Raw genomic sequence first — 15,658 nt, forward strand, 5'->3', positions numbered from 1 at the left:
CAATTCAACGGTCGAATTAATATCTACCCGAAATCGGCACAGTGGTCCGAAACATCGATTTATTAACCCTCGCGTATGAAATGTTCCTATTATTCATGTTTTATTTTCATGACGTATAAACACACGTCCTAAGGAACCTGAACACGGAGTTTGATGTTCCTGTGCATAAATCAACGGGACGCGTACCGTCACGCCGTCGGCACCGGCCATGTGGCCGCACTGCGCACCGTGTCCATTTTGTACCGCGGGCCGCCGTAGGAAGTGGCCCCGGCAACGCGCGCCGCCCACACACGCACGCCACAACCACTTTGCTCCTTCGCCGCCGCCGTCGTCTTCCGATTTCCTCCGCCGGCCGTACGATTGACACGCCGTCGGACGTTGACGCGGGTCCTGTGACCGTAACAACAATAATAATTGTCCTGCGACGACCGAGCGAGCGTGCACCACGACCATTATTACGTTGTGCCCGGTGGTGGTAAGGGGGGGGGCACCGGTACGCGACGATGATGGTGTTCCTCTTTCCTTACCGTTCGTATCCCGTTTCTATGGACCACTGGGATGAAGATCGCGAACGGGCTCCGGAGAAAAACGATTACGAGACGAAAAGGATATATTCTTTATCTATGTCTTTTGCCTTCCGCGGAGGATTAGGGGCTCTGGGAAAACAACAGTCACGATTTACGATCGGTTTATATTATATTCGATGAATCTTCGAGCATACGTGGAAACTAAATTTCGTTCATGTTCAATTCGTTCGTGATAGTCTTTGAAAAAAAAAAAATAAAATAATAAGAATGTAGTGGATTATTTTTTTTCGAACAAAATGTAACACCTTGCCACCAAAGCTATTTTTAAAACATATAGTTATGTAATTGAACCAATGCATTTTATTTTTATTGTAAAACTTGTTTTATCAGGAATAAGTGTTTTCGTAAGATTTTATCGAATTTTAACTGCCCGGGGCAGGTCCCCTCCCCTGAGGTCCAGGTATTTTCCACGATGTCCGCCAGTTGCTCTAAAACATATGCCACGACAGTGGAAAATGTCGGAAAATAATAATCAAATATCATACGCATATGATACTATGGATCCATCAATTTTGAGTTCACAAATCAGATTTATGTATAATAAAAATAAAATTGGACCTAACACGCTACGTTGCGGAACACCAAAGTCGATAGTACATTCCTAACTTAAAGAATCATTAACCTCAACTCTTTGCTTCCTATTTTGTAAATATCTTGGAAACCAATTCAGACTCAAGTTATTAATACCGAAACTAGGTAAAATCTATAATAGTAAAGTATGATTAACTCAAATCGAAAGCTTAAGCTAAATCCAGAAAAATAGCGATCACTTTGTTACTTTTATCTAATTCATTATAAATAAATTACGTCACGACGTAAACGCGTTTTGTACAGAGCGTTTTCCGTGCCCATGCCAGGTCTGAAACCAAACTGATTTGCGGACAAGATTTTGTTATCCTCTAGAAATGTAATAAGACTTGAATTAATAATTTTCTCAAATATTTTGGAAAAATTATTTAGCAAATATATCGGTCTGTAATTATTTAAAATTTCACTATTTCCACCTTTTAGGAGAGGTTTGATTAATGCTACTTTTAAATTTTCCGGGAAAAAACACTTTGCTGTATACTCAAATTAAAAATGAAAACAACCGGAGTAACTATAAGTTCAATAATATATTTAATTAATTTGATGGTTACTTTATCAAAACCTGCCGCCGTGTCATCTTTACAATTTCTGACAATTTCGACAACTTCCGAATTTTCAATTTTCTTAGAAAATAAATCATCAGAAGAGATAGTATTATTAACTTTTACAATTATTTTTTGATAAATTACTGAAATTCATTGATAAACTTTTTCCAATATTAAAAATAAATTCATTAAAAATATTCGACACTCCTTCCGGATCTTCATTTACATCAATTGACTTGTCATTATTTATTATACAACTCATTTTATCATTCCTGTTAAAACCTATTTTAGAGCAAATAACCACATTTATAAGTTGCCAGGTTAATTTCAGATTATTAGAAACTTCTTTAAATTTGTTTTTGTAAAATCTTCTTTTTGATAGTCTTATAATATTAGTGTAATTATTATTATAGTCTTTGTAATAAGCTGCTTGGTTGTTTGGGTTTTTTTACATTTAAACGAAAGGGCTATTGTGCAGTAGATTTCAGTAAGCCCATTATCATTCACTCTTTCAGATGCTTATTTTTAGAATTCACTAACTTAAAAATCGTTGAACAATAAAGTGCGTTAGAAATGATTTTATGCAATTCAAAATAAAACTCATTCGCATTATTATTACTATACACATTAGTTCATGTTTCTTGATTTAAGATCTTTACATTTTTTCTTTATTAAATATATTAAAAATATTATTTTCTTTATATTTATTAAAATAATTAACCAGAATGGAAACACAAGTTGGAAAATGATCAGTTATATCTGTCTGAAGAACACCTAAATTAATTAAACGTATTAAGTGCTCATTATATTTAATGAAAATATGATCAAGACAAGCGTGTCTAACTGGTAATCTCGTATAAATATTGATTAAAGACGCATAGCTATTACCTGATAATAAATATTATTTTTGTTTGTTTATTAACATATTACAATTTACAATGAGTATATAATCTATCTTGTCTAATAAGTATTAAATATAATTAATGTTTATAAAAAAAATTGTAGCTAGTACAGTAGCCAGTATTAACTTTGATTCCTAATTAAAATCAAATTTTAACAATAATTAACAACATTTTCACAAAATATTTTACAAATTCTTACTATGAGTTGGAATAAAATAATTTAAAAGACTGATATAATATATATTAAATATATTTATAATTATTTTTTTTTAACTATTCATAATACCTTCTATTTCTTGAAATGAAACAATTACAATTTAAACAAGAATAAATAAATAATGTGGAACGTGTTTAAAATAAACCGTTTTCCATATCAAAAGTCATTTTGGCATAAATTACAGTTGCATTGACCACTCAGTGATCGAGTGACAGCATCTCCTCGGAGCTCCTCGGCCGTGAGAATTTCTCGGTATTGTTTTATGATCCCGTTTTGAAGTCGTCTTTCAAAAACGACCCTGGTAAAATGGTGACGATCAGCTTCAATCGGACGTTGGGTAAGTCTCAAATTTATATCCCTTTGGAGTAGGTATTCAGGTGCTGTTTATTTATTAATTTTTTTTTTAACGTTAAGAAAGATATTAATAACTTAATTGTTTTTGGTAACAATGTAAACCTAGACGGCAAGTATAAGGAAGCTGTGGCAGATTATTCTCCCGATACGGACAGCCCTCGCCTAGAGAGCGAAACCACCGAACTGGCTGTCGTGCGCTCAGACACAACCGCCTTATACTGCTCGTCTCCCATAAAGGTGTTGTTATAAGTTATACAACATATTATTGGAATTACTTTTTATATTTTATTATGTTTTCAAACCCGAAAGGTGAATTGATTTCCCTCCGAAAATGTATTATTTAATATTCTATCCTATCTATATCCTTATCCGACTGTATATATATATTTTTTTTTACTGACCTTCAGTCGGACTTGCAGTATTTGAATCATGTTCTTTCTTAGTTAACCCAACACCTTTACCAGACATGAACATAACGACTGGTACCAAAGTAACATCCAACGCAAGACCAATGGTTTCGGATTTTCCGTTTTGGCTGATGGCAAATCTGCAAGTATGGATAACGCCGTATAGTTGATGTCGTCCTTTTTTAACATTTCTATAAGGTATATTTTTCGTCGACGAAAATCACCACCCGATCGTTTTACCGTACCGACGGTAAACGTACGAGTACGAATTAAATCTGATTCTTTGAGAATCCTTTTTGTTACCTTTCGTTTAGTGGCTGACCGACTACAATCTTCTTTTTATCACCGGAATCGGTCTCCATTTCCATTACATTTCTTCTGGCTTCATCGCTATTTCCAATGTAACAGATTGGAACGCAGCCGCATGATCCAAATGCGTGAATAGTAGTAATGAAAAAAAAAAAAAAATGTAAACGATAATCAACATATCGAAGGGTATGTAATACAGTTGAATAAGATATAATACAAAAGGAGATCGAACAGCTCATGTCAATTGTGTGGATATCCCCACTCGATTTACAAATAAACCGTTATTTTTATCATACGACACGGAGAGAAAGTTCCTCGGGACAATCTACGGGTTGAAAAAAGGGACGAAAACTAATCATACGAAATCAGGTCTAATAGGGAACTTCGAGAATTATTCGGAAAGCCAAATATAATAGCATGAATTCGATACGAATGGCTGGTTTGGATCGGTCGTGTACAAAGGACTAAATCAATAACACATTACTTACTAAGCTGGACCTTGCAGGGAAGGAAGAAAAACCAAATCAGAGATGGATTGAAAAGAGTTAGAAGGAACTAAGACGACTGGAAGTAGACAATATTAATGAATTAACTGTGAATAGAGATAGATTGAAAAAAGTTTGTTTTGCAGACATAGGACTTAATGACCGTAAAGCTGTGAGAAAAAAATAACTGCGTTTTACAGTAATAAAAATTTGAAATAAAATCAAAAAAATATAACAGAACCACTGTTATTAGTGGAACAGTGCATTAGTGGAATCTAATTGTTTTTCATATAAACATGTATTAGTTTATTTATGACTTTTTGTACGATATTACATTTGGGCTCGTTGCCGTAACGCATCAGGTTCGGCCTTGTCACGTTCGTCGTGTACGGATTTTCTTCCGTTTTTCGCATCTACAAGATTTCGGTTCTGACAGCCACATAGACACATCGATACGTGGTGAACATCTACTTCCTGACGGTCCGCGACCGTGTGGACGACTTCTCGGAGACTTTTCGCCATCCCGTTTTCACGTCCGTTACGACGAAGTACAACCGTGGTGTCCCCGCGACGGTCGGCTTCGGTCGCACATGTCACGGTAATAAAAATATACATGAGTATTACAATATTTTTCGTCTTAATATTATGTTGATCGTACGCGAACGGTAAATTGTTATTTCTTCACTCGGAAAATTTGTTGAATTCAATCGTTCGCGCGGGGCACACAAGTATGCATACGCGTTAATAACATTGGTACCCTTACCGGACAGTATGTTGTTATCTTTCAAATTTCCTTGAAATGTACTCGTGTGAACCGAATCACCCGGTTTTTCTGCTAGCACGACGCCTCTACTGGTTACGAACGCGTCGTCCGGTATCCGAACGATTTCGTTCTCCGGTTCGCCATGTACGCTCTCCTCTTTTGAGCTGTCGACAAATCAACACGCACGAAATATACAGTCGTACATCCTTTTTATCGTTTGTATGTTTCACTTCGACGGAAATAATCGTAATCGCTCAACAGTGCCCGCACCAATGGATACGAAAACAAACCGATTCTATCGGGGAACACTTTAGTTACCTGTCAAGTAGACGACCGCTGACCACAGACATCCGCTCGTTATCTCCGTGCGTGTCCTCCGCGACCCTTCTGGCTTCTTCTATCTTTCCGATATAGCCGATCGGAGCGCAGCTATATGATCCGAATGCGTGGAGGGAAATCAACAAAAAAGTGAATACTTTTAGCGACATATTTAACGGTACGCGGTACGACGATTAACAATGTACAATATATGTAGTATGGTTGGTCGAACGGATGATATCAACTTCGTATGAATCAAACAAAATTATATACGAAACGTATTTCACCGTACGGTAACTTTTACGTAAAAAAACGAGTAAGAAATCGAACAGCTAATATCATCAAGCGCGGACTGCAAATGAAACGTATTTTCACATAATCCGTTATTTAAAGGGCCGTTGTTTTTGTTGTTGTTAGGTAACTTGTTGAAAAACCATTTCGGGTTATCGTCGTGGCCAGATACGTTTAAGCGTTTTCATTAATTTTGTTTTCCTCTTACAAATGTTATTTGTTTATTGTTGCATCAAGCGCAAATGTTCCACGTTCATATCAAACAATGATCAGAAATGTATTTAAAACTGTAATAAAATGCTGAAATACAGTTATTATCAGTACGGTATTGTTATACAGTAAAATCGGCGATGATTGAATATAATAATTAATTTGAAAATTAACAGGTACGCATAAAATTTAGTATTATATTCTATATTATAGTGTATACGTAGTAAAATGTTTGAAATACAACGTTAACGTCGTGTAATAAAAATGTAAACAACGTATTTAATGCTCCGTCTTAGTTATCTATCGCCTTCCGCGAAAGATTAGGGTCCCAGGGAAAACAATATTCACGCTCTACGTAAAAACTAAATTTCGTTCGTGATTGGTTTTAAAAAAAATTCAATATGAGAGTAGGGCATTATTTTTTTTTCAAACGAAATTTAAAACCTTGTTACTAAAGCTGTTTTTAAAACGTATAAATAGCTATGTAATTGAATCGATAAATTTTATTTTTATTTTAAAACTTATTTTATCAGGACTATATAAACTAGGTGTTTTCGTAAGATATTTAAAAATCGTAATGATTATTTTTATTTAATATCTACTAAATTGTAGTTTAATCATTCAATTATAAAAATATTTTTATCGAATTTCAATGGCCCGTGGCAGGTTCCCTCCCCTGATGTCTAAACATACTCCATGATGTCCACCAGTTGCTCTAAAGTGCCACGGCAGCTTCCTATCGGTCCGCGACCGTGTGGACTTCTCGAGGGGCGTTTTACCATCTCGATTTCACGTCCGTTACGACGAAGCACAACCGTGGCATCCTCGCGGCGGTCGGCTTAGGTTGCACATGTCACGGTAATAAAAATATACATGAGTAATACGATTTTTTTTCGTCTTAATATTATGTTGATCGTACGCGAACGGTAAATTGTTATTTCACTCGGAAAATTTGTTGAATTCAATCGTTCGTACGGGGCACACAAGTATGCATACGCGTTAATAACATTGGTACCCTTACCGGACAGTATGTTGTTATCCTTCAAATTTCCTTGAAATGTACTCGTGTGAACCGAATCACCCGGTTTTTCTGCTAGCACGACGCTTCTACTGGTTACCAACGCGTCGTCCGGTATCCGAACGATTACGTTCTCCGGTTCGCCATGTTCGCTCTCCTCTTTTGAGCTGTAGGCAAATCAACACGCACGAAATATACAATCATATATCCCTTTTTATCGTTTGTATGTTTCACTTCGACGGAAATAATCGTAATCGTTTAACAGTGTCCGCACCAATGGATAGGAAAACAAACCGATTCTATCGGGGAACACTTTTGTTACCTGTCAAGTAGACGACCGCTGACCACAGTCATCCGCTCGTTATCTCAGTGCGTGTCCTCCGCGACCCTTCTGGCTTCTTCTATTTTTCCGATACAGCCGATCGGAGCGCAGTTATATGATCCGAATGCGTGGAGGGAAATCAACAAAAAAGTGAATACTTTTAGCGACATATTTAACGGTACGCGATACGACGATTAACAATATATAATATAGTATAGTTCAGGGATGGGCAACATAAAGTTACTAGAGGGCCAATTTTTAGAAAATTAAAATCCAGCTGGCCAAAGCATAGAAAAAAAAATGTTCATTCAAAATATGAATATTAATTATCATTTTTATGTTCCGAAATTATAAATTTAATGCACATGACAGCACAATACGAATGATACAAAGAGACTGATATAGTTAAATAGTTCGGTACGAACATAGACATTATATAATAGACGGAGCGTCACTGGTTGGCGGGGTTGAGTGGTGCGATCACGAGTATTCTCATATCAGTGTTGTCATTTCTGACGACATAAAGCATGTTTATTCTCATATTTGTACAGTATATTTTTATTATAACATTTAAAAATCAATTTGCCTAATAAATAATCCCATAAACATAGTCTCCAAAAATATAACTCTATAATAAAAATTATTGTGTTTCTACCTAATTATAAATGTATAATATAATGATATAATGACATTATTTGTATATGTATCCTTTATCATACAATAATTTTGAAAACGCAACAAACAATCGTTGAACCTGAAATTCTAATGCGCATGTGCGTAGTAATTGAGTAATAGTAGAACAGCGCACTCACGTCTGACCGCTGGATCTATACCCATGCTCCGTCTTTTAGTATAAGGTCTATGGGTACAAACAGTTATGTTTAAAAGCTATACGTGTACGTACCTATGACATTTAAACATTTAACAATGTTTAATACTAGATAATAATTATATCTATAAGCTAGAGCAGCGGTTGGTTCTCAACCTTTTTGAGTTCACGAACCCCTAAGATGTCACCAAGATGTCTAACGATACTTTTGTATAATGTATAAGCACTGAGAAGTTTTACAAACTGTTATTATTGTATTTATTTTTGTATACATTTTACAAAAATAGGTATACTCGTATTATAAAAGCCGATTGGCGTTAATAAAAAAAAAAAAACTATATAAATTTTAATATTTTTAAAATTAAATTGAATGACATTTTTGCTGTTGTTGATTTGAAATAATTTTTTTTTCACATGATGCGACCCTAAAAAAATTGTGGGCTACCCCAAGGGGGTTGCGACTCTCCGGTTGAGAATCGTTGAGCTAGAATATAGACGTTGAACTTTAAAATTGTATGACGTATTTTAAAAATATAGCACGGGTCAGATAAAAAAGGCTTGCGGGCTGGATGCGGGCCGCCAGTTGTCCACCCCTGGTACAGTTGATCGAACGGATAATATCAACTTCGTATGAATCAAACGAAATTATATACGAAACGTATTTCACCGTACGATAACTTTTACGCAAAAAATCGAATAAGATATCGAACAGCTAATATCATCAAGCGCGGACTACAAATGAAACGTATTTTCACATAATCCGTTATATATAGGGCCGTTGTTTTTTTTTTTTTTTTTTTGTTAGGTGTCTTGTTGAAAAACCATTTCGGGTTATCGTCGTGGCCAGATATGTTTAAGCGTATTCATTAATTTTGTTTTCCTCTTACAAAGGCTATTTGTTTATTGATGCATCAAGCGCAAATGTTCCACGCTCATATCAAATAGAAATGTATTTAAGACTGTAACAAAAATGCTGAAATACAGTTATTATCAGTACGGTATTGCTATACAGTAAAATCGACGGTGATTGAATATAATATAATTCATTTGAAAATTAACAGGTATGCATAATTTAGTATTATCTTTGGTATTATAGTGTATACGTAGTAAAATGTTTAAAATACAACGTTAACGTCGTGTAATAATATTGTTCCTCTCGTTTCGTGTGAATTTTCGCAATCATAATTAATGTTATTACACCACACGTTAGAACGACGAGTAAAACGAATACCGAATCAAGAAAATCGAGAAATGTTTGCGAGCAGATGTTTGTAATACACGCGGCATTTGAATAATTGGTGTTATTTATTAATTATAATTATTAATGCGAACGTTTATGCACTCGAAGTTCAGTAATTACATTTCATGAACTCGGGGAAAACATATGACCTATGGTAATCATTACGGTTAATGTTGCACGTTCAATTTTCGATTAAATGACAGCCATCGAATAATTATTGCTTCATTTTTATTCGAGTATAAAAAATGTAAATATGTCTCCTCCGTAATTCGGAGCCGACAATCATGATTGTACTTGATAAAAGTGTAAGTTTCACAACGGTTTCGAACAGCCCTACGCTTCGTATTCGAATAGTGAACATATATTTTTAGCGATCGTTTCGTGTAGCTTGTGACGACACAAAACGTGAACACGGACAACGGGCTGTCGATAGTCAATGAACAAGTTTTCGTTTCGTAACGGTGTCGGGTCCGAGTGTTGCCGATAAATCTCGTAAGACTTATCCGTACGATTTATTTTGTTGGCATTCGCTACGTGCTCGCGGTCCTACGAAGCAAACGGACGACCGCAGCAAACGTACGAACGCGTGAGCGTACACACGAGCAGGAGCTGTACGCGCGCCGTTGACCCGAAAACGAAATACGATTGAACGTCGGGAACGGGGCGGGGGGAACCGTGATCGTTGAGCAAACACTTCAGACGGAGAAACGCGTTCGCCCGAGAGCACCACCACCCTTGGCACGGTGCCGCGCGTTATTTCCATAGTGGCTCCGGTGAGAAGTCATTGAAGTGCATTGTCACGAAGTCATTTGCCGAGGCGGTGGTCGTTGAAATGGGATTTCGAACGGCGCACGGCCGATGTACAGGCGCCTATTGTTCTCGCGCACGCCGATCGTAATCGTAATAATAAGTGATTGCGATCGTAAAACGCTCTGTGCCTGCCCACGGCCAGACCTGGTTCACAAATTGTTGCGTACGCAACAATGTTTGCGCACCGATAACACGGTACAGCCGTACTGACCGTACACGTGTGCGAAAAACGCGTTTGCAGGCGATTTCAACGGCCGCACAAGGACGAATCGAACGGGTCCGTTGACCGTGTACACTACGACGTATGTCCCGCGACAGATTTTCCGAATCGATATTGTTTTCGGCGGCCCTCGCGCGATCAATGCCACTGACAATATTTTGGACACCGACAGTATGTTATTGACCGTGTAATGCGAGTGTACTGGTGTACTGTCGACATGGAAAAACGATGCTGACGACCGGTGAAAAGTTTTTGGATGTCGAGTCTGCAGTATATGCCATGTATTCACTGACAAAGGTATCGTGACAGATTTTCCGAATCGATATTGTTTTATGTTGTACCGCGTTCGGCGATATCGAAATTTACGTTTTATCTATAGACCGTAGTAGATACGATAAATCGGGTCGCGCAAAACGTCATCCGGACAAAGGTCCGCTCGGACGGTGAAAAAGTAATTCGAACTTGTACCCGGAAGTATCAGTGTCGGCAGTTGCTACTTGTCTACGTGCGAACGTCCGTTTAGCAAAGCTGGCGATATAATAAGTTCGAAGAAAAGAAGAAGTAGACCACTCCGGATCGAGTCAGCAATCTTCTCCGTTTATGCTCGTGTTATAAATCGATTTGGACATCTTGACCATACTCTGGTGAGAAATCGACAAACTTTTTCATTTTTGATTGAAAACGATTAGCCGGTCACGGATTTATTTGCCAGAATGCAGTTATCGGGTTTGAAGATTAAACACCTGAATTATTTAAAAATAGTTTGAACTTTTTATAAAATCTATATTATCATATTTATTTATTTGTCAGAGTGTTATTAGTTTTTTTTTCTTATCTTCAATTAGCTAGGTATAACAATTTTTTGAATTAATAATTATTAATATGTAATAACTAATAATTACTACGCGGGTAACATTTAAAATGGGATTTTCGATACGACACTATAATACGATCGGTATTGTACACCTTGCGGCATTGCGATATTTGAAAAATCGAAACGATATAGATACACAAAATTATATCGTTGCTCATCACTAATGTATTTATTATTCCGTTTTAACTATTTTAAGCCTTTTTTCAATTTTTCAATTATAAAGGTTATTAGCATTTTATAAGGTTTTACATTTTATTATATATAAGATTTTACAAATAAAAGTTGACATTTTTTTATAATATTGTGTTGGTTAGAAAGTTGATAATCTTCATGGTGTGCTCTTCTTTGAGGGCTACTTCTATGTCGAAGAGCATGTCAAAGTATATTCGAGTACTAGAATTTTTTCAAATATAGAGATTTTAATGTTGATCGAGAAAATATTATTTATAGTTGGGTTTGGAATATTTTTCATCACGTGGTCAGCGAATTTACTAACGCTTTTATTTATAATATTTACGTCATACAATAGAGATGTTCGTATCACGTGTAACTGGCCGATACCACGGTTGCTACTCGTTACCTTCTAACAATATAACAATGGGCGTGAATTGAGCGAATTGGGTTTTTTTTAAACTATGTCTTTTCTGATATTATGCAGTTTGAATTTGGTTATAAATGATTTTAGCAATTCGATTTCTTACACTTATTTTTTCGCGTAAAGTAAATCGCACGGTATAATATATTTAATTTTCAGATTTGTTTTATATCCTTATTAGTTGACGATTAATTTATCGTATTCCTTGATCGTGCAACAATAATGATAAACATGCTTGTTCGAGTTTTCACTTTTGTATTAGTTTTCGATCACGCGTTTGAACCCAGTAGCTGCTATCCAATCGGTTATGTTAGAAATAAGGATGAAGTTAAAAGGATGGAAGAGACGACGCGGACCGATGAAGGTGAAAGCAGGCGAATGGCAATTGGTTATCTACGCAAAAAGTATTCTTGAAGAATAAAATTCGATTATATCATTCAATATGTTTAGATCTTAATGTATCGTTAACGAGAAATATAATAAAAACAATAAAAATAAATGACATCGATTGCGATTCTAATTCTGTTCTAATAATGTTTGCAGATATATCGGTAGCCAAGTGGGAAAAGGCGAAAAGAATCCCGAGTATGAAATTATTAAAATACCGGACGATACGTTCGTCACGTGTAAAAGATGTGGGCCGACCGAAGAATTGTGTTCTACGAAGTCAAAAGCGACGGAAAAAGAACGACCACAATCGACCACAATCCAGTAACGATATGTTTATTCGTTTATTTTTAATACGCGGAGCAATATATACTAATTATGGCTAATTTTTTTTATGCAAATACATCTTTTTTTCTGATGTTTCAACACACTGGTACGTAAGAAAAAAATGTGTTAAAATATGCCAAGGGATACTGATTAAATGAATGTAGTTTTTTTTTCCTTTTTTTGTTGCATTTTATGACAAATTTAACTTTTTTTCCATTTATAGGGCATTTTTCAGAATTTATATTAAATTATATTAAATTATCTATATATATATATATATATTTATCTATATTCTTAAGTGTTAGAGGGTATTTGATTATACGTTTCGGCATTTGTTCACTCAAAACTTATATATTAACGTGCAATATATATAAACTATGTGTGTGTGTGTGTGTGTGTGTGTGTGTAAACCACATCGAAATCCATTCAGTCGTTTTGGAGTTTATCAAAAAAAAAGCGACTTCATTTTTTAATATGTATTGACGAAACCAAAGCCGCTAGGTATAGTGATCCTATTCACAGAATGAATATAGTATATTATATAGTATATATATATATATGAATATTTTATTTTGCATGTCGAAAAATGATTGTGCGGATTTATGTTTGTAATTCAATTCGTTATTTCAGACGGAAAAGAGCGACGACCGCAATCCGCAAGTCGGATCAACGTTTGCGCGAGACCCAGTCGTCGCAGACCCGTCCGACGGATAAGTCGAATCGGTCCTCGGAGCGAGTGCTGACTACGAGATCGAAAAATATGACGACCGTGACAGCGAGACGGAAGATGAAAAGATGGATTACGACTAGTCGGACGACAACGGAACGGACTGCATCGGGTCGGACTACGACTAGCCGACCGGATGATCCGTGTCCCGGTGAGGAAAGTCGGTCGTCGCCTCCGAAGCACCCGACGGACCGGCCCGGCCGATGTTCAAACAAGTCGACACCGAACGGAGGCGGGACGAGTGAAAAGTCGGACCGGTGTTCTTGCGAGGAGTGCGAACGTAAACAGAGGATCGACGAAAAGTCGACGACGGACCCGCGAGACCGTGAGTCGACGACGCGCAAAGAGCTGTCGTCCGCAGGGACCACGCCGAGTTGGAAGACCGTCGATTCGTCCGCGACCGAGCAAAGGGGCACCGCCGCTCCGGGGCCGAGAAACCGTACCGGGAAACGCAGCGGAACGACCGAACATTTCCCGTGCACATGCAAATCTTGTACGGTCAACAAAGACGACGACGACGACAATGACCGATGATCGAGACGTGGACATTGATGCCGGAAGCCACAAAACTTTTCACGGTCGAGCAATACTCGTATACAAATAGCTCTACGCTAGGCATGTTTGGCGTTTCTCGTTTCGTAGTGTTTCGTAGAAAAGGTACACATACTCTATGCGCGTTTCGCGTCTCTCGATTTCCGTTTCGCAGTGTATCGTTCGTTACTCGGTTTACTGTTGTTCAGTACGTTCAGTTTGTGTCTCGCGGGTTGTATCTTTCGGATCCCACAAACACCGATACTTTTTGAATTCCTCAATAAATGTTAGCACTAGTTCATCGTTCCGCTCGGACGCCACTCGGACAACTAATTGAAGAACTGGGTTTTTAAAATTGGAATTAAACGAAATCACGTGATTCCACACGATGATAATCGATTACATTCATTTACCTATATTTTATATCCAATTTAATTTATAACCTAGTGATACGAACACTTCTTGTTTACGAAAACATACGGAACGCGAAACAACACGAAACCTATACCATAACCATACGAAACGACACGAAACAATACGAAATTATTGTTTCGTGTCCTTTGATTTCGTCAATTTACCGCCTCGTTCGCGAAACAGTTTCCACGAAGAAGTTTTTCGTGAAAAAGCTATACGCACTGTTCACGAAATTAAACGAAAACGTGAAAACACGAAACGCGAAACATGCGTAGTGTGAAGCTACCTTAATGATTCGATGGCGTTTGTCGTGGCCGCTGTATTTCCACTCCGGATAGCATCCGGAACGTTGTTTTAACATTTATTTTTTATGTTTAAATTACTATGTAACAAGTAATGAATTTTTGTATTAAGAAATCACCCATTGATGGCAATCGGCTGGGAACTAATTATTATTATTATTATTATTACACAATAATATCACATATACCAATTGTGTTACGTTGTACAGATTGTGTAATACAAAATGTGTATATTTAATTGTAAAATAAAAAAAATTAAAATATTCACTTTTTTTTTTTTTTAATATTATATTTAGAAAATGATTTTATTGCATCAATTTTTGATCAGAAAAATATTTTAATCGTTCCAATCGATCGGGACATATTAAATTGTGTCTGGCAGTCGATGACGATTAAGACTTGTTAAACGGGGGACGTAGTGTGGTATTATCCGAAATTATATATTTTATATATATATAACGGGTTATATTCCCTCGAATATCTCTCTTATTTTGTAAGTTATACAATCGTTTTAAGACATAGGTATAGTGTTATAACCGTACAGCTGAACATTAATTTATTATAAATATTATTTCGTACATCTTACTTGTCTATTAGCTTGTACTAAAATAGTTGTATAAATTAATTTATATTCATACGACCATGAATTTTTTAGTGAATTCAACACATCACTTCGTATTTTTTTTTGGCCATGGGAGGGGGGTTAGAACTAAGAGTTATATTATTTATATTTAAAAAAAAAGTTACAATAACATTATAACAAAATCCGTTATGCGTTGTATAATTTTTATGGTTTTAACCAGTACTCGACTTCGCAAAATTAAAGATGGAGGACTTTATTTACTTTAAAAAAAAGAACGTCTCTAAAACTGGCTGAGCGTTATGATTATAGTGTAATAATAGTAGGGGGACGCTAAAATTTCTGAAAATTAGTTGGGGTACTCCGTCCCCCTGCGTCCCCTCTCAAGTCGAGCAATGGTTTTAACTATAAAACTTAGGTATACACGGTATATTTATTAACGTCTGAAATCATGATCGAATTCAGTTCATTACGTACGGATGTAAGTATAGTGTTTTTATAGCATC

The 15,658-nt window shown here is 36.4% G+C and overlaps 2 protein-coding genes across 7 annotated transcripts in view; one reads left to right on the forward strand and one right to left on the reverse strand.

The window, feature by feature from the left end:
* LOC112690753 overlaps positions 1–14,835 on the forward strand; it is a 38,916-nt gene extending 24,081 nt beyond the window's left edge. Inside the window, exons 2-3 of the mRNA XM_025564832.1 lie at positions 12,428–12,595; positions 13,229–14,835. Of these exons, the coding sequence (XP_025420617.1) occupies positions 13,359–13,859 (501 nt within the window). The 5' untranslated portion in view covers positions 12,428–12,595; positions 13,229–13,358 and the 3' untranslated portion in view covers positions 13,860–14,835. The remainder of the gene's footprint in view (positions 1–12,427; positions 12,596–13,228) is intronic.
* Positions 2,915–7,577, reverse strand: LOC112690752. Of its 6 annotated transcripts, XM_025564830.1 has the most exons (5): positions 7,317–7,577; positions 6,998–7,161; positions 3,904–3,990; positions 3,595–3,740; positions 2,915–3,219 (listed from the first exon to the last, which is right to left on the reverse strand). In XM_025564830.1, the coding sequence occupies exons 3-5, from the start codon at positions 3,966–3,968 to the stop codon at positions 2,996–2,998; spliced, it is 435 nt and encodes a 144-aa protein (XP_025420615.1). In that variant the 5' UTR covers positions 3,969–3,990; positions 6,998–7,161; positions 7,317–7,577; the 3' UTR covers positions 2,915–2,995. The 6 variants fall into 6 exon arrangements, with proteins under 6 accessions (XP_025420615.1, XP_025420616.1, XP_025420612.1 ...); XM_025564831.1 differs by having other exon boundaries at positions 6,998–7,577; XM_025564827.1 differs by lacking the exons at positions 6,998–7,161; positions 7,317–7,577 and adding an exon at positions 5,476–6,191.
* Positions 14,836–15,658: the final 823 nt, after the last annotated feature.

The sequence above is a fragment of the Sipha flava genome, unplaced genomic scaffold, assembly GCF_003268045.1.
Source record: "Sipha flava isolate LNK unplaced genomic scaffold, YSA_version1 51_pilon_pilon, whole genome shotgun sequence".
Classification (NCBI taxonomy): Eukaryota; Metazoa; Arthropoda; class Insecta; order Hemiptera; family Aphididae; genus Sipha; species Sipha flava.